At 40.8% G+C, this 17,291-nt stretch overlaps 2 protein-coding genes across 5 annotated transcripts in view; both read left to right on the plus strand.

The window, feature by feature from the left end:
• The window catches only part of LOC117424319 (protein NLRC5-like), a 41,702-nt gene extending 28,068 nt beyond the window's left edge, over window positions 1-13,634 (plus strand). For 2 of the 3 annotated variants that reach the window (XM_058992828.1, XM_058992827.1), the window contains exons 35-60: window positions 93-176; window positions 640-729; window positions 1,541-1,606; window positions 1,728-1,808; window positions 2,136-2,219; window positions 2,718-2,801; window positions 2,949-3,032; window positions 3,383-3,469; window positions 4,897-4,977; window positions 5,389-5,442; window positions 5,786-5,869; window positions 6,247-6,330; window positions 6,715-6,798; window positions 7,210-7,293; window positions 7,672-7,758; window positions 8,261-8,344; window positions 9,252-9,335; window positions 9,526-9,609; window positions 9,943-10,026; window positions 10,431-10,514; window positions 11,016-11,099; window positions 11,762-11,845; window positions 12,355-12,438; window positions 12,561-12,644; window positions 13,101-13,184; window positions 13,451-13,634. In XM_058992828.1, the coding sequence (XP_058848811.1) occupies window positions 93-176; window positions 640-729; window positions 1,541-1,606; window positions 1,728-1,808; window positions 2,136-2,219; window positions 2,718-2,801; window positions 2,949-3,032; window positions 3,383-3,469; window positions 4,897-4,977; window positions 5,389-5,442; window positions 5,786-5,869; window positions 6,247-6,330; window positions 6,715-6,798; window positions 7,210-7,293; window positions 7,672-7,758; window positions 8,261-8,344; window positions 9,252-9,335; window positions 9,526-9,609; window positions 9,943-10,026; window positions 10,431-10,514; window positions 11,016-11,099; window positions 11,762-11,845; window positions 12,355-12,438; window positions 12,561-12,644; window positions 13,101-13,184; window positions 13,451-13,532 (2,140 nt within the window). In that variant the 3' untranslated portion in view covers window positions 13,533-13,634. The remainder of the gene's footprint in view (window positions 1-92; window positions 177-639; window positions 730-1,540; window positions 1,607-1,727; window positions 1,809-2,135; window positions 2,220-2,717; window positions 2,802-2,948; window positions 3,033-3,382; window positions 3,470-4,896; window positions 4,978-5,388; window positions 5,443-5,785; window positions 5,870-6,246; window positions 6,331-6,714; window positions 6,799-7,209; window positions 7,294-7,671; window positions 7,759-8,260; window positions 8,345-9,251; window positions 9,336-9,525; window positions 9,610-9,942; window positions 10,027-10,430; window positions 10,515-11,015; window positions 11,100-11,761; window positions 11,846-12,354; window positions 12,439-12,560; window positions 12,645-13,100; window positions 13,185-13,450) is intronic. The other variant, XM_058992829.1, reaches the window with a different exon arrangement.
• Window positions 13,635-16,616: 2,982 nt separating this feature from the next.
• The window catches only part of LOC117424320 (copine-2-like), a 29,590-nt gene continuing 28,915 nt past the window's right edge, over window positions 16,617-17,291 (plus strand). Inside the window, exon 1 of one of the 2 annotated variants that reach the window (XM_034040555.3) lies at window positions 16,617-17,102. The gene's annotated coding sequence lies outside the window, so the exon portion shown is untranslated. The remainder of the gene's footprint in view (window positions 17,103-17,291) is intronic. The other variant, XM_034040554.3, reaches the window with a different exon arrangement.

Genomic DNA, 17,291 nt, shown 5'->3' on the forward strand with positions numbered 1-17,291 from the left:
ATATTTATTGTTTATGAAACAGTCATTTTAGTGGTTTGCAAATTGAGTGCAATGCTTGTAATGTCATTTCCCGAATTGAACCTGTGTTTCAGTTTGTCCAGCAATTTACTAAAGGATGAAGGAGTGAAGTGTTTTTTGGATTTCTTACCTAGACTGCAGATTTCAAACGCTGTCAAGTGAGTTTGTCTTTCTGAATACTTCAACACTGAGTTGCAATCATAACGCCAATCCAGCAATTTCATAAACCTTTGCTGGAGTCTCGAAGAATTCACACATGATGTCAGGAATATATTTAATAAATATTTGTTAGTTAAATAACTTTGAGAGATCATTTACTTTATCAAACCTTTTTTTTCTGTGGTTCCTGGGGTTAATTTCCTCACCAGCATGTTAATAAATGGCTTCCAGTCTTGGCATGTGACTCATTTAGAGCACAATGGTTGCTTGCCATGACAACACAAGGCTTCCTTTATACTTAGTAATTGCAGTCCAGGTTTAATGAAGCCGTTCATCTGGTACAGATCAGGGATGCAGGTGTAATTGGTTCAAACATGTCATTTAGAACAGGGCTTAAACAACCTTTAACAAAACTAAATAAATACAGTTTATCCTCTACCGTCTCTCCCTTTTATTCTTCAGTCTCAACAATAATAAGCTCTCCCAAGTCGGAGTTCTGTACTTGGTGGATTCCATGAGCATCTGCAACCGTGTTGTGGAAGTTGAAGTTTGGTAAGATGAGCCTTTTTTTTTTATTGTCTCTGCCTGCGAAAAAATGGCATTGGTCCAGACATTGAATATGAAACCACGTTGTACACATGGACGTTACCCTTTCAGTTTCTGTGCATTCTGTTCAGAACTTTCTGTTTGTTTTTGCGCTTCATGGTTGATCTATTATGAATTTGAATTGTGATCCTTGCCTTTCCCTTTTTTTTCATTTTACCATACCATACACAGTTCCTTTTATATAGTGTCCTTTATGTGCAAACGTCCCAGGGCCCTTTACAAAAATAAACAGCAAGCCAAAAGTGCACCAACCTGTTTGCTAGTGAAAGGCCAAAACAAAGAGATACGCTTTGATCTTAGATTTAAAAACACTGGCAGGCTCGCCATCCCGGAAAGAACCTGGAAGCGAGCTCCAAAGAGAGGGAGCATGAGCAGTAAAAGCCCTTGCACTGCCGGTTTTTTATCAAGTTTTTCTTGGAATAACCAAGAGGCCATCGTTTGCGGATCTCAAAGCAGGAGAGTTTGTAGGGAGTAAGTAACTGACGCAGACAGGCAGGGCCGGAACCATGAATAGCCTTCCAAGGGAGGAGCAGTGTTTTGAAATCCATGTTCTGCTTCACAGGAAGCTAATGAAATATGGCAAATAGACCTAGTGTGTGTATGTATTCTTGCTGCTGCATTTTGTATCCGCTGCAACCTGTGCAATGAGGCATCAGGGAGACCAGCAAACAAGGAACTACAATAGTCGACCACAGAGGTTACAAAAGCGTGCCATTGTATGAACTAATCTAGTCTTGTTTGCTTGTTCTTTGTGCAGCTTGGGGACAGAAGAGAAATCCCTCATAAGGTTTATGCAAGGAGAGGAAAGGAGTGGGGCTGTCAGGTAACGGAAACAGCAGCATTCAGATCTGCCACAGTGTAGATAGTATACAGTGTTAATATAGAACATCCACACTCCACATGCATGCAGAGGCAGTATTCCAAACACATGTGTTTTATTTTAGGAGTATTTTGCAAGGCGACTGTGCTTCTGTGTCGGAGAGGGTCAAGGCAGGACCTTGTTCTGCAGTTCCCAGACACATCAGGTGTGTTGGCTTCATTCTTGTATTCTTGTGCTCATTTTTCTGATAGGGGTTTTTAACTGTATTGCCTGCATTACTTTAGGGCTGCAACCTACAAGACATTAGTAATACCTGTGTTTGTATAGCACCTGCATTGCTACCAGAGCTGTGATGTCAGCTGACTTTATTACAACAAGCAGCTGACGAATATTTAACAAAACGTTGGTTTGTTTAGTTAATGAAGAACACTTCATTCTTATCTTGATATGTATAGTACATCTAAAGTAAGTCCATACCCAGGTGTGTGCGCCCTGTTTAGTATCCTCTGTGTAACTGTGTCCTCTATTGCAGTCTCAAGGAATGTAGCTTTGGGCTGGAACACTTAGTGAAGCTGGCTGCCATTCTGGAGAGGAGCCCCAACTTAGTGACGCTGGAGTGAGTGTTGAAACAGAGAGAGTCGCGCAGCAGAGCATGTAACACACAGACAAAGCAGCTTGAAACAAGTTCAACGTGTTGCATCGGAGCTTTTCAAATACTTTTCCTACCCATTATTTGATTCAGTACTTTTTATCAGTGCTGTTTAGTCCAAACTACTGTTTTTTATTTATATATTTTCTTGGCTTGACTCGAACTTGTGTTAAAGAAACGTACAAAGTATTGCTGTGTTACTTCGTGTTTATCCAGTAGGGGTGTGCTGATACTCGCACTTCAAGAAGTATTTATCGGCAGGTATTAAATAAATCCATTCATTACTGTGTCAAAACAAGAACAGCTGTCCTTCCATCAGCTTTACAATAGAGTACCAATCAAAGGCAATCCACATCGAGTGTTTTAAAAGCCATGGTCCTCAGTTGTAAAGGTGAGAGATAATGCGGTTATGAGTAAGAGTATCAGCACACCCCTAGTACCCTTTTATTTTCCCCTCTTTTTTAGCCTGTCCTATAACACACTACAGAAGGAGGGGTTTCCAGCTCTCCAGAATGCGTTGGCTAATCTGAAATCTCTGAGGAGCCTGCAGTGAGTGTTATTAATGTTCCTGAATGCACACGGTATACCTGTACTATTAGATTACACTTTAACGCCCACAGAGTTTCCTTCTTGAATAGTCTGGCTGCATTCAAATATTAAAAGCGCTGTGTGTTTTATGTGTCTTTTCTTTACCAGAATAAGGAACAATGGCATGACTTTCGAGGCTGTTGTAAATCTTGTCCGAGAGTTAAAAGGCTGCCCTGATGTGCTAACAGTAAGGTAAGATCCATGCTGTACATGAGCATGAGTGCATGACGTAGGAAGAGAAGTCTGCTTTGAGGGAGGGATGCATGGATCAATGCAGTGCCGAGATTCGCTCCCAGCCTCTGCCGTTACAGAGGGATGCATTGATGAAGCTAAATATTTGTCTGCTTTTCTGAATCCCCCCTTCATCATCCAATGAGACCCACGTTTCTGCATGTGCCCGTCACCCTGAGCTTTCATCCTCTTATCCTTCAAAGCCCTTGTCATCTTCAGCATGACATCATTTCAGGTGTGATTGCTTCTAGCTGTGAACCTGCCTGCTTTGTTTTCATTTTAACATACAATGATCTTGTTGTTAATGTCAGAATTGAAGAGCCATGGATTCAATCTGAAGGGGCTGTTTGTCTCGTGTTCGCATGCATTCAGCTCAACTCAAACATACTAGAGATCAGGTAAGATAATCCTCAAACATACTGGAGATCAGGTAAACTAATCCTCAAACATACTGGAGATCAGATAAGATAATCCTTATTAAGTGTTGAGGGTTCTAGCCTTCAATAACTTTTTTTCTAGATTTGGAATCTCACAGTTTCAACCCCCCCCCCCCCCATGCTCAGTTGTTTGTGTAACATGGTGTTGTAATCTGTTATTGCAAAGTGAACATTTTCCTGTCTGTTTTCATTGGTTGATGAAATATCAATATGCTCTTGCATTTCCTGTCAAATTTTAGGGGAGTTCACAACTTCTCAGTGCAGAGCTGCTGTTTGCTTTGCATATCGTTTTGAATAATCGTTTTGAATATTGTTTTGAATAATACATATCCTGCTGTGGAAGGGTGGTGGGTAATTCACTGACACAGGAGACAGAAATGAGGCTGAAAACACCGCACAGGTGCCCAGTTTTATTAGAAACTTATTTTGGGTTCAGCCCGCAGAGGGCGCTGTTGTCTGTGGCCTGCCGTACCAGCTATGGTAGCGACAGAGCCACAACTATACCGGAGCGGTACAGAGTACAGAGGTTAGAACAAAAAAATACTAATCAAAAGGCAAAAGAAACAGAGAAAACAAAACACAGTAAACAAAACTACAAAATAAAAAGTGCTGCACTCGGCAGCTTCTCCCCAACCGTCGCTACTCGTACGGCCCGGGTCTCCGTCCTACTCTAGCGGCTCCCTCAGCCTGCTATCCACTTTATCGGGGCTGCCCAAGAGTTTTTTCCCCGCTACCGATAAAACTTTCTTTTCTTTGTTTTCTTATTTATTTGTCTCGCCGGAATTTTTCGTCCCGGCTGATTTTCCTCCAGCGCTTCCGCACGCCGTTTTACGTCTCCGTGGGCAGACCTGAGGGAACAGCAGAATGAAACTTATAGGGTCAGCAATTCCCCCAAGACCCGCCTCCCAGCCACTCAGAGAGAAGGAAAGTCCGCACACCCACTCTTCCCCCTCTCCGTGTCACTGCCATGACTGACAGGCAGATATTGACGAGCTGCTGCCCTCTCCCTGCAGCACTATGAACACGTCAGAAGAGTCAGCACAGGTCTCCCCCTGTTACACCTGCATTGGTCATTGAACTACCAATTGCTTTGATAAGACTGTGGTACTGATCATTTCAGGAAGTTATCTGTGGTGCCATTTAGCGTTCACATCTAACTAACGCTCTCCTCACCAGCCATCCACAGTATATGCAAGCGTAAACAATAACACCTGTTTCTTTAAATTTCCACTTCCACCTGAAGAAGAGACTTTTGAGGTCTTGTAAATTAGCGTCTGCATATCTTAGTTCATCGAATAAAGATCTCTTTTGATGGTTGCAGTATAATTAAGGGTAATGAGTGCTGTGCACTCGTCTTCATGTAAACTGGCATGTTCTTTCTTTTTCAGGGTTCATAAAAACACTGTCCACATCACAATGGAAAACCCAAATCTGCCCACGACAGGAAGTATGGACTCTGCAGCCAACAGGTACAGCCTGACAGTCCGACAGTCTTCCGCGCTTCGCGTGTTGCTTTGTTGTTGTTTATTGAACACTGAACAGTACTTGTGCACGAGGTTCATTCCCAGCCCTCTTACATTGGTGCCGTGACCCGGCTGTCATAGAGGTTAAAGGGGAACAGTGTGACGGGCAGTGTTGTGTGATGCACTGTCGTTATGGATTGTGTACAGTCTCCTGTTAGTGAGATGCGATGAGGTTAGAGGCTCTAAAACAACGAATGCAAACGAGCCCGGCTCTTCTGCATTATGGTTAAGATGCTTGCTTGCAGTGTGCAGGCTCGCTGGTTCATACCCTCCCAGGTGGCATGTCAAATCCTGGCAATGCTTTTAAACAGAATGGGTGTTGGTTTTATTAACTGTGCCCTGTGGTTTGTGTTGCAGAGATCTTGGCTCCAGAGCTAGTGTATTTGCAGGGTGTCATGTGAGATCAATTAGGTAAGAACAGTTTTGTTATAACTATACAAGGTGCTACAAGTCTTTTATTAAATCCTGTATATTTAATTGAAGAATAGTGTCTGTTTTGGTAGTTTTCTAGTTGTGTGACATTCATTTCTATTACAGGAAAGCATAGCGCTGTTCACTAGGGCTGTGCTGATACTTGTGCTAGCAATTGCTTTTAAGAAGTGTTTTTCAGCAGGTATTAAATACATGCATTCATTAATGTTAATCGGCTGTTAAAAGGTGAGGGAAGCACAGCTTTTCTTCTTTTGAAATCAACACATTAATGTATATTATTCCAGTATAGTGACGTGTTGTTTTTTCTTGGTATATTTCACAGCTTGATTCATTGTGGGTTGCAAGACCACAATCTTCCTCTTCTTACATCCCTTGGCGAACACTGTTTGCAGCTACAGGAACTGGAGTAAGTGTTGTGTTCAGACTCCATGGCAGCCAGTGCACTAACTGTGGCAAGCTGTGCTGTGAATGGGAACCTTTGTGACATGTGTTTATTCAAACTGTACCCTGTCCTGCAGTCGTGGGATAACAGTATTTAAAATCCCAGTGAGACATTCCACTTGTACTGCACGTTCCAATTGCATGCGTCCTTACAGAGTAACTGTACTGTAACTACAGTTAGTGCTGTTATTGGGATTTAGAAGTGGGATTTAGAATTGTTTCACCTTGATTTAACTTCTGTTGGTAGAAAACACATTTATATTTTTATGAGCCTATCAGTGGTCTTGTACTGTATTGTACTGTACTGTGTTTGATCTCTAAAAACTTCCTTCCATTATCCAGTTTGTCTCACAGCAGCATTGGAAGCATGGGAGCAGTCACCTTGTCACAGATTCTCCCTTCTCTAGGGAGACTGAAGAAACTCAGGTGAGGAAGCCTGTGTTACTGCCAGCTCATTACAAACGTTACCCAGGGAGCGGTTTCATAGTAACACTTCATTCTTCATGTGTTTCTGTGATAACATGCTTGGTGATGCTTTCAGTTACAAGAAGCACCTTACAGAGTAATCAGAGAATGCTCATCAGTTATTCATTAACTACTTAGTAACTACTGCCATTTTTATTTTATTAATTATATAGTACTTCTAAGTCCCTCATATTTTGCTTTGTGTCTTTAGTGATCATGCTAAAATAATGAAGCTCCCATTGTGATAGTATTCAGTAATTACACAGTTATACTGAAACATTAATAATTGCATTATTACACCATAGTAACCATATAATTACATAGTAACTGTTATATATATTCCAGCCTTGAGTCCACACAAGCCACAGCACATGAAATGGTGCAGTTGGCTGCAGGTCTGTCCAGGTGCCTCAGTTTAGAAAGCCTGAAGTAAGTACCAGAGGAGTTTAATCCTGAACCCATTAAGTGCAATTGTCCTTAATCCTTACCCCATTAAATTACATTGTCCTTAGTCCTTACCCCATTAAGTGCCTTTGTCCTTAATCCTTACCCCATTAAATTACATTGTCCTCTCCTCATTTGTGGACAGGCTACTTTTTTTAACCGGCATCTACCTGTTATTTTAATTTTCTCTTTAACTGTATTGTTTTACGCTAATGTTGTTAACTGCAAAAAAGTCAAGTCTAAATGTAATGTATCAAATTCCATAAATACGGCTTGTGTTCTGATTTTTTCAAAGAAAAATGAATTTGCAACTTAATGACTTTATGAAGCAAAACCTATACGTTGTGCACAGATACAAGAATGCCTGCATGTTTTACTTTGTTTTGCTCCCCCTAGTTTGTCACACAATAAGATTGGGGATGCAGGAGCGACTGCAGTGGCTGATATCCTTCCAGGAATGTCTCGACTCAGACAGATAAAGTATGCATTGAATACGAGCTTTCCAGCTCCACTGTGTTGCATGATGTGCTCAGAGTTGATTAGATGGTAAATGAATTTGTCTGCATGATGTACTGAATTGTATTTACACACAGTACAGTATTACAGTATGTGTATCCCCATAAAAATGACTATAGCAAAAGCATTGTAAAGCATAGGTAGGCATTGTAAAGCACAGAGTGGGAAGTTACAAACATGACAAACCATGGCAAACGATGGTAAATGCACAGTATAACCATGGGAAAAGCATAAGAAAACTGCAAAATGACTTGCAAATTTACCATGGTATACTTTTATAAGGGTATGTTGAGTTGCCATCCCAGTGCCGCTTTTGCCTGTTTGTTTGTTTGTTTTTTTCAGCATTTCCTGTTGCAGTGCTGTTTCCTCCACGGGGGGGTTGGTGCTTGTTCAAGCGCTTTGCAAATGCACCTCCTTAGAAGAGATCAAGTAAGCTGCGCCGTTTCTGCAGAGCTGTTAATGCCTGGTCATTTTTACGTTGCACGTGGCCACCTAGTGGTTGGTATTGGTAGTACTGTATCTGCACACACTGGCTGTACCATTGAAGGTTTCAGAGCAAGGGCATGTTCTCAGAGTCTTGTAAATGAGTGGATCTTAACGATAGGCATATAATCACACGGCTCCAAGCAGTATACTTCAGGAGTCAGATAAATCCCCCGTTCATTCTTATTACCATCACTTTCAGAAACTTCAAACAAGGGTTTCTAATTTCCAAAAGTACAACTAATCAAGTACTTGCACTGATGGCTTCAATTCATTTACAGTTTATTACACACAGCAGACTCCCTATAAACCATGTGTCTACCATATTGATATGCATGCTGTAACAAATCAGCTGCCTCTTTTTTCTATTCAAACGATTAGTCTCCTGTGTAGGTTACATGTCTGAGTATTTCATGAGTATCTCATGAGTATCTCTCGTTGGATACAGCTTGGACGCACTGCCGCTTGATCCCCAGGGGATTACCTGCCTTGCTGAAGCGCTCTCAAGTATGACATCAGCGAAGAAGTTAATGTGAGTTTGACATCACACTGTCACACACGTAATAGGGAAGGCTTACAGCCTAGTAGAGTGATGTGACTCGGAACAGTTCATCTCCTGTGTCGTCACTCCTCACATTACAGTTCATCTCCTGTGTCGTCACTCCTCACATTACAGTTCATCTCCTGTGTCGTCACTCCTCACATTACAGTTCATCTCCTGTGTCGTCACTCCTCACATTACAGTTCATCTCCTGTGTCGTCACTCCTCACATTACAGTTCATCTCCTGTGTCGTCACTCCTCACATTACAGTTCATCTCCTGTGTCGTCACTCCTCACATTACAGTTCATCTCCTGTGTCGTCACTCCTCACATTACAGTTCATCTCCTGTGTCGTCACTCCTCACATTACAGTTCATCTCCTGTGTCGTCACTCCTCACATTACAGTTCATCTCCTGTGTCGTCACTCCTCACATTACAGTTCATCTCCTGTGTCGTCACTCCTCACATTACAGTTCATCTCCTGTGTCGTCACTCCTCACATTACAGTTCATCTCCTGTGTCGTCACTCCTCACATTACAGTTCATCTCCTGTGTCGTCACTCCTCACATTACAGTTCATCTCCTGTGTCGTCACTCCTCACATTACAGTTCATCTCCTGTGTCGTCACTCCTCACATTACAGTTCATCTCCTGTGTCGTCACTCCTCACATTACAGTTCATCTCCTGTGTCGTCACTCCTCACATTACAGTTCATCTCCTGTGTCGTCACTCCTCACATTACAGTTCATCTCCTGTGTCGTCACTCCTCACATTACAGTTCATCTCCTGTGTCGTCACTCCTCACATTACAGTTCATCTCCTGTGTCGTCACTCCTCACATTACAGTTCATCTCCTGTGTCGTCACTCCTCACATTGGGCATGTTTCTGTTTCAGTTTGAGTGACGTCAACACAAGCGTGGAGGGCGGCGTTTACCTGGTGGACTCCCTGAAGTGGTGCACCCGAATTGAAGAAATAGAGTAAGTTCCCTGTTATTAAAATCTAAAAATGCTAAAAAATAGATTTCATGAATTAATAATAAAGCAACAAGGAAATGCATTTGAAACCAAAAGCAAAAAAAAAAAAAAAGGAATTATATTCTAATCAAACTTCACAATGCATGTTTGTTATGCATGCTTGTCATTCCTTGCTTTTATTTATTTTTTACAGTCTGGGAAACAATCGGATTGGGGACAAGGGAGCTCTTAAACTGGTCCAGCACATTTCTGGCTGGAAGAATCTTCGAAAAATCAGGCAGGTTAACAGTGCAGCTCTGTCAGCACTCTGGGGAATCGGAGGATCGCTTTCAGTGGCAGCCGTACTCACCCTAGTGGTTATTGGAATTATAATGTATGCACGTTGATTGAATGAGCAAACCTATAGAATCACATCCAGAATTATAACGTGGGCTTCTGGAAAGACCGAAATCACGTTTTTAAAAGCAAGATCTGCACATTTCCTTCAGCTCTAGTTATTATAGGCAGTATATATATAATAACTAGTAGGAGTATATAAGAAGGGGCCTCGGTGATGCTCATACAGTCTGCTTTATTTGTATTGATGACATGTAATCTGTTATTTCTTCAGCCTGTCTCAGAACAGCATTGGTGACGCAGGTGGAAAGAAACTTGCAGACGCTCTTTCAAACTGCAGACTTATTGAAGAGATCTGGTAAAGACAACCCTCTCCTCGTTTACACATATAAACGTGTTTACACTAGCAAGAGATAGCTGTCCTTCACCTGGCTGTGGCTGCCCCTGCACTTGAGAAGGACTCCGACTCATTATGTACAGGTCCGATTCACAAAGCATGGGGCAAAGTCTAACACAATGACCAGTATTCACAGAGCTTGAGACAAAGTCTAACACAATGACCTGGATTCACAGTTCTTTCAGGAATGAAACAAGCTCCCAATAAAGTTATCAAACCAGAAATAAACAAAATAGACATTTCATTCAAGGGCTTGCAAGTAGTCTTTATGTAGTAGTTGTTAATGTGTGTGTGTGTATGTGTGTATATATATATATATATATATATATATAATATATAATTTTTTTTTTATTATATTTATTTAGTTTGGCAAATAACAGCATTGGTGATGAAGCTGCAGTTAAGCTGGCTGACGTTTTGCCCATCATGACACACCTAAAGGTTTTAAGGTAAGTGTGTACGTTCAGTTTAAAACCAGTAACTGCAAATATCTGCATTGTGTCGTGTGCAAGATATGTATTGACTGAATCGCAAAATGCATGCATGCAGCATTTTAGAAAGTTTTAAAGATATTTTTGAGTGCGTTTTTTAAAGAACAAGTTACATTGAGTCCTGCTAGTCTACCTTTAAGCAATGTACAGACACTAGTACTTTAGCGCCACCTACTGGATTGCTCTCTGTTGAGTACCTATGTAGAGGGTGGAAAACTGCAGACCTGCCTTGAATACCTATATACTAAATCATTATACAGTAAGCACATGATTCGGACATGTGTGTTATAGAATGCAACTGTGGAACTACTGCAGGCTTCGTATGGTCGTAAGCATTTGACTGCTAAAACAAATGTGCTCTGTGGCTGTACCAGCAATCTGTGTCTGGACTCTATACTGCCTCCGGGCCTGGATTAACATCACATCAGAAGTTACATTCATGTTTTGTGCTTGTGTCAGTCTTCAGGCTAATAGAATCACTCCACATGGTGGCTCGAAACTGGCCCAAATGCTTCCCACTTGTAAACAGCTGGAGGAAATCAGGTAAGAGCAACTCTTCAGTCCTCTTTAGACTTCCAGTTCAGCACAGACGCTGCTTGCTTACGCTGTTCCATATCTAATGCCCAGCGATTCGATATTGTCGTGTCAAGAAATATTGGAACTTCGCTGTTTGGGCAAAATACAAATTAAATTTGGATTGAAATACAGAAAATACATAAATAAATGATAATAATGCACATATTTCTCTAAACACAAGCATGATTAAACAGGTGGGGTTCTTTAGTAGAAAATAGGATATTTTTTGTAAGATTTTGTTCAGTTGTTCTACTTTGATAAAAGACACAGCAGTCTGAACTACTCTGTGGGCAATGGGGGCCCGTGGCAGAGTTGCCTTGGAGATGGCGCAAGAACCATACCTACAGCAGCATTGAGCATACTCTTGGGTAGGTCACTCTCACGTTGACTGAGATAGCGATGACTGCGTTTACGCTGCCAACAGGGGACCCTGAAAGTGTGTTAATGAGGTAATAATAGAGTCATGTCCTGGCTATACAGTGGCATGGTTAAAGGTAATCATACAATTAGTCAATACGTCACGAGCCTACTTCAGGTTCACAGCATCCTGAAGTACCTTCAGCTTTTCGTTTTACCGTCAGCATTGTTCAGATTTGTTCAAAACCTTGTGCATTATTTCTATCCCTCAGTTTGTCAGAAAACACGATCGGAAGAGAAGGAGCGTTTCATCTTGCAGACGCGTTGCCCCGTATGAAGTCTTTAAAGAAACTGGAGTAGGTTGTTTAAACTCAGAGCCAGCTTCCTTGCTTTCCTGGATCTGTAACCACAGTGCAAGCAGGAGATTTTCTGCTTTCTTGTTTTTGAGATTTAAAGTGACCTAGTTAGACTCCTCTTCAATGTAGGGTATGAGAGGGAAAATGTGTGTCATCTAATTTAAATAATCCCAAGGTTATCAACTTCATAAAATAAAAAGAACAACTGGGAAATGTTCTGTTCAACTTGCTTTGGATCAGAAAAAATTAATAATATTCAGAGTGATAATTGTCTGTGTGGAGGACTGGAGGTGTCCAAACCCAAGCCAAAAATAGTCTATAATCCATATTCAGAAACAAGTGCGTTCTCTCAGTATGAATAAGTAGATTGACTTGAGTGAGCACTAACATTGAAGGGATGTTTGTGAATGTGCATTATGTATGATTTTTTTCAGATAGTCCAGGGGTGTTTGTGTGGATTCGCTGCTATTATTTTATTCATTTTCTGAACACTCTGTTTCTGTTCACAGTCTGAAGCTGATAAACATCAGTGACAGTGATTCTATCCACCTTGCTGTCAGCCTTGGCCACTGCCCTACCATTGAAGAAGTCAAGTGAGTATGATGTCACCTTTCTGCATTGACGCTATTTCATCAGAGTATTGTTGCAGCCCCGCACGAAACTCTGTCCGATTGTATTGATCTAGCTCTTCTTTCACACGTCATGTTGATTTCAGTCTGTCCTGGAACTACATTGGGGATGACGCTGCTCTGAAGATAGCGGAGATTCTGCCCAGAATGAAGAGATTGAAAGAACTGGAGTGAGTATCAACAACAAGAACACATTCTGTGTACAGTGAAACCTGTCTCACCCAGCCCCTCTGCATGCCAGCATGCCTTCCCACAGCCTCCCAGCTGCTGAGCACAGGCCTGCTCTTGTTGCTTATTAAACACATGGACCTCCGATTATTACACTTTACAGAAGTCTTGAGATCTCTGGAAGATTATATATATTCTAGCAGGAATTCTTAATCCCAGAGTTGTGGTCATTCCATGAATAAATAAGGATTGTTTCCTGCTATCCTCACCAGGATTTGCAAGTCCAGATTCGACCTAGTTAAAAAGTTCCTCACTCTGTAGTGTTGAGAGTATGAAGACGTTATTTAGCGCTTGATATTGCTATAGTTGTATCAATAAAAAAATAAAAAAATCTGTAGTAGAAAAATGTATTACTGGACACAAAAGTGTACAAAAATGAAAGGCTCTGTATTTTGCAGTTTGGAGTGCAATAAAATTACAGAGTTGGGGGCGAAGAAACTAGCGGAGAGACTTCGGAATTGCCCTGCTGTGAAAGTACTGAGGTGAGTGATTCAAAAACCTGTTTTAGAATTGAAGTATCTTCTTGTAAAAGAGATATCTACTCTCACAGCAAGAGGACTACAAGACAAAGCTGAAGATCGGGGTGACATCTAAACACAGATGTGAACTGGGATTTTGACGATGATTGCTTGATTTCCTGTGTGATTTGTAATGATCTCTAAAATATTGTGTTTTTTTTTTTTAACCTGAAGCATAATCCCTTAATAACCCTTTACTTCTTTTATGCTTTACATATTTCTTCATTTAGACTGTGGAAAAACCAGATTCCAAAGGAAGTCGCTCAGGCTCTCCAGGATAAAGATTCAAGACTGAATTTCTCTTCAGTGTGAAACACCCCTGTCCAGCACTGTGGAGTGGCAGGGTGAGAAAACTGTCGAGCTATTACAACGCACTGGATCTGTTCAACAGATGAAATCTAATGAATGTGATGACTGGTTTCATTGCAACCTACAGTAATCTCACAAAATGAAAGCACTTTAGATATCCTGTTTGCACTGCTGATGTTACGTTCGTAAACGCGAGGTATTATTTAAAAACGTCTTGACTGGTGTTATTTATTATGCTGTGTACAGCCGGGCTCGTCTGCATTCATGGTTGTACATCCTTTACCTTCATCTCGTCTGACCGACAGAGGTCAGAATCCGTAACCCCAGTGCATCACCCGACACTGCCCCTATGCATATATAGAGCTGCAAAGCCAAGACATTTAAGGCTCTTGTGTCTGTAACTGCTGCTGCTGTCCTATATATATATATATATATATATATATATATATATATATATATATATATATATATATATAGTTCTGAACTGAGCTGAAAAACATCATAAAAAACATCAGGTTCTTAATGCTGGCCAGGTTCAGCAGCCTCTTTTACATGAGGAGCAAGCCGAGGGCAAATACACATTGCAAAACAGACAGTAACGTGGCTGCTTGATCTCTGAGTGAACTTGAAAATTTCTATGTTTTTTATATATTTTTTTTTTTTTTACTAAAAATCTGTAGGAATCCAGTGGCATTCTGATCCCTTATAAAAGTTTGCAATGGTGAAATTGCTGTTTGCTCAGCTTTTATCATGCTTATACCATGTATGTACAGTACTGTCACATGTATGTACAGTACTGTCACATGTATGTACAGTACTGTCACTCTCTTTACCATTGTTTTTGCAGTGCCTTCTTCAGTGCTTTACCATGATATCTCCAGCACACTTTGCTATGCTTTCCACATGGTATACACAGTAAGCTCTTATAAGGGATAGATGAATGATTGAAAGCACTGGAAGACTAAGAGGATAGCTCTGTCTTTGTGTTAGTCGGTAAAGAGTTCTGTTTCAGAAAATGTTTGTGTGAGTTTTCATTTTCAGGGGAAATCTCTTGTGACCAAATTATTTTATCAGCTTCCTTTTTTTTTTAATATAAAATATTGTTTTTTCTCAATTCACGAGTCTTGTTTTTGTGTGTGTGTGTGTCCACAAGTGCTATAACTTCAACTTTAAAACAAATAATTGTAAGGTTAAACTATAAGAGACCAGTACTTGAGCTTCTTATCATTTTAACCAAGTTTAATAAAACACCTTTGCATAGCAGAGTTAATGTCAGTTCTCACTTTATTTATTCTGAGTCCATGTATTTTAAAATCTCTTTGCCCACCTGTATTTGATAAACACACATTCCATGCTCCATTTCTACTGTATCTGTGAGTGGTTAACTAACACCAGAACTCCACTTACATTTACAGATAAAAATAAACACGACTGTGCCTACAACACGGAGGCTGTGTGGTCCAGTGGTTAAAGAAAAGGGCTTGTAACCAGGAGGTCCCCGGTTCAAATCCCACCTCAGCCACTGACTCACTGTGTGACCCTGAGCAAGTCACTTCACCTCCTTGTGCTCCGTCTTTCGGTGAGACGTAGTTGTAAGTGACTCTGCAGCTGATGCATAGTTCACACACCCTAGTCTCTGTAAGTCGTCTTGGATAAATGTCTGCTAAATAAACAAAACAACATACTGAAATACTAAGATTCTAATGTGTAGGTTGGCATTACCTTATGTTACCAGAAGGTGGCAGTGTTGTAATATTCTAAAAACAACTGGTGCGGCTATCAATGGAGAAATGAGCCGTGTATGGCTTCCTAAGATAACAAAATAAAAAACAAACAAACAAAAAAATATTGGTACTCTGCCCGCTGTGCATTAGTTGGGCCTTTCTTGAGCCAGCCCTTGGCCTTGCGAAAGACTTTGTTTTGAAAATTCATCATAACTTTAATGGTGCTTGTTGCAGTGTGAAGACCATGGCAGGCTGTTCAGTTGATTTCGCTGAGGGGTTAACTCCAGCTCAAGAAGCCCAGGTACATGTGGCGAAGTTCAATTGCTAAACTGAGTGCTGATTAACTGGGCCACATGTATAGAAACAACTGGGTCAGTTTGAAAATGAGTTCCGAGACCGAACTCATGTTGGGCCTGGATCATGTATTGGTTAAGAAGATCTGCAGAAAGGTCACCTCTGGTTGTATCTTGTTTATTGTGGTTGTATGTGTTAATGTTTGATGAAAATGCACATCCTGGTGCTGAAATGCAATTCTGGTGATTCCTGCATGCCTGACCATCAGCCACCCTGTTAGTGTAGTTTATTCACTTTGTGCCAGCAGGGTCAGCACAGGTACCTCTCAATACTGCAAGCACTAACACAAAGAGAGACCCAGCTCTGCTCCAAGTCCTTGCTTTTGTAGTGTGGAGCTGTTCATTATTAGTTAGGTTTATCACTTAGAATAGTTTTGTAATCGTTTTTTGTTGCAGGAGAATCATTATCCACAATTTCTGTGTGATATATATTTTTTTAAATCCTGAAAATATGTATTTGCTGGCCCATATCATAGTTAAAAAAAAACAAAAAAAAAACAGAATATTCAAATTAACTGTGGTCAACTTTTTTCGGTTTCAAATTCTGAAAAAAAAATCTGTATGTATTTAATTGTACATGGTTTAGACGGTTGTAACCTCATAGACCGTATATAACGATAATGTGTCAGACACGTTCTCCGTAAAATGTTATCAGTGTAACAAAAGCAACAGCCATAAACAAAAGTCAGTCTATATATGGAACTGCTGAGAGCTGCCTGTGTTATGGTAGTGATACTGTCTGCTTTAGCTGTTCACTATTAGACCGTTCTTTAGTTTAAAGCAAATTAAAAGGACTTCATTGAAAACCGGCTAACGCCAAAACGGAATCGAAAGTGCGCACTGTTTGCCAGTTCCCGTGTGCGTTTGCAGTAGGCGTCGGGCAGCGATGCTGGGAGTGGAAGTGAGTCATTCCTTTATTTAACAAACAAACAAAAAAAACTAAAAATAAGTATGGATGCGTTACATCATTTCTCAATTACAAAGTATCGATTACACAACATCAAACAAAAGTGTTCGTCATCACGGTTTGAAAAAATAAACCGAACGTACTCGACCCTGACTGCGCGTCTATTGGTACCAAAGTATATGTAAACTAGAGCTAGTGTTTGCAAACGTCACTGGTGGTGCTACTGAATACCGATGCCCTTTCTGTTGGAAAGACGTCGTTTGAATTAATACACATCATATCAGAGAAATGTGTCGGTGCTGCTGGACTCGCCCAGATTGGGCGGAGCTGTTCTGTACAAGCTAAAGCAGACAGTATCACTACCATAACACAGGCAGAGCAACGGTAACATTACATCGGCTATTAATAACCGAGCTCTGAAAGACACTGTTCTTTTTGAAAACGCACTTTTTTGGATATAATGCTTTCAACACATGCAGTTTTATAACTAAAATAAACGAAGTTCGCTACTTAGTACTTTGGATTGGAACAGAAGGGAGACGGGGAAAAAGCGCCCTAAGTGCGGGTAGGACTTAAGAAACGTTTTCGGGTAAGTAGCTGGCTTCATAAAAGTTCAAAATAAATAATATGGGTAAGGGGAAATGTAGTTTTAAAAAGGAGCCAAGAGTCGACGCTTTCCCCGAGTAATATAGACTGCAAACCAGTTTTAGTCTACATGAAGTAAGTGACAGAAGTTGTTCTCTGTGTGTAATTTGTTGTTGGCTACAAGGAAACAAAT

Source organism: Acipenser ruthenus, chromosome 19 (genome assembly GCF_902713425.1).
Source record: "Acipenser ruthenus chromosome 19, fAciRut3.2 maternal haplotype, whole genome shotgun sequence".
NCBI lineage: Eukaryota > Metazoa > Chordata > Actinopteri > Acipenseriformes > Acipenseridae > Acipenser > Acipenser ruthenus.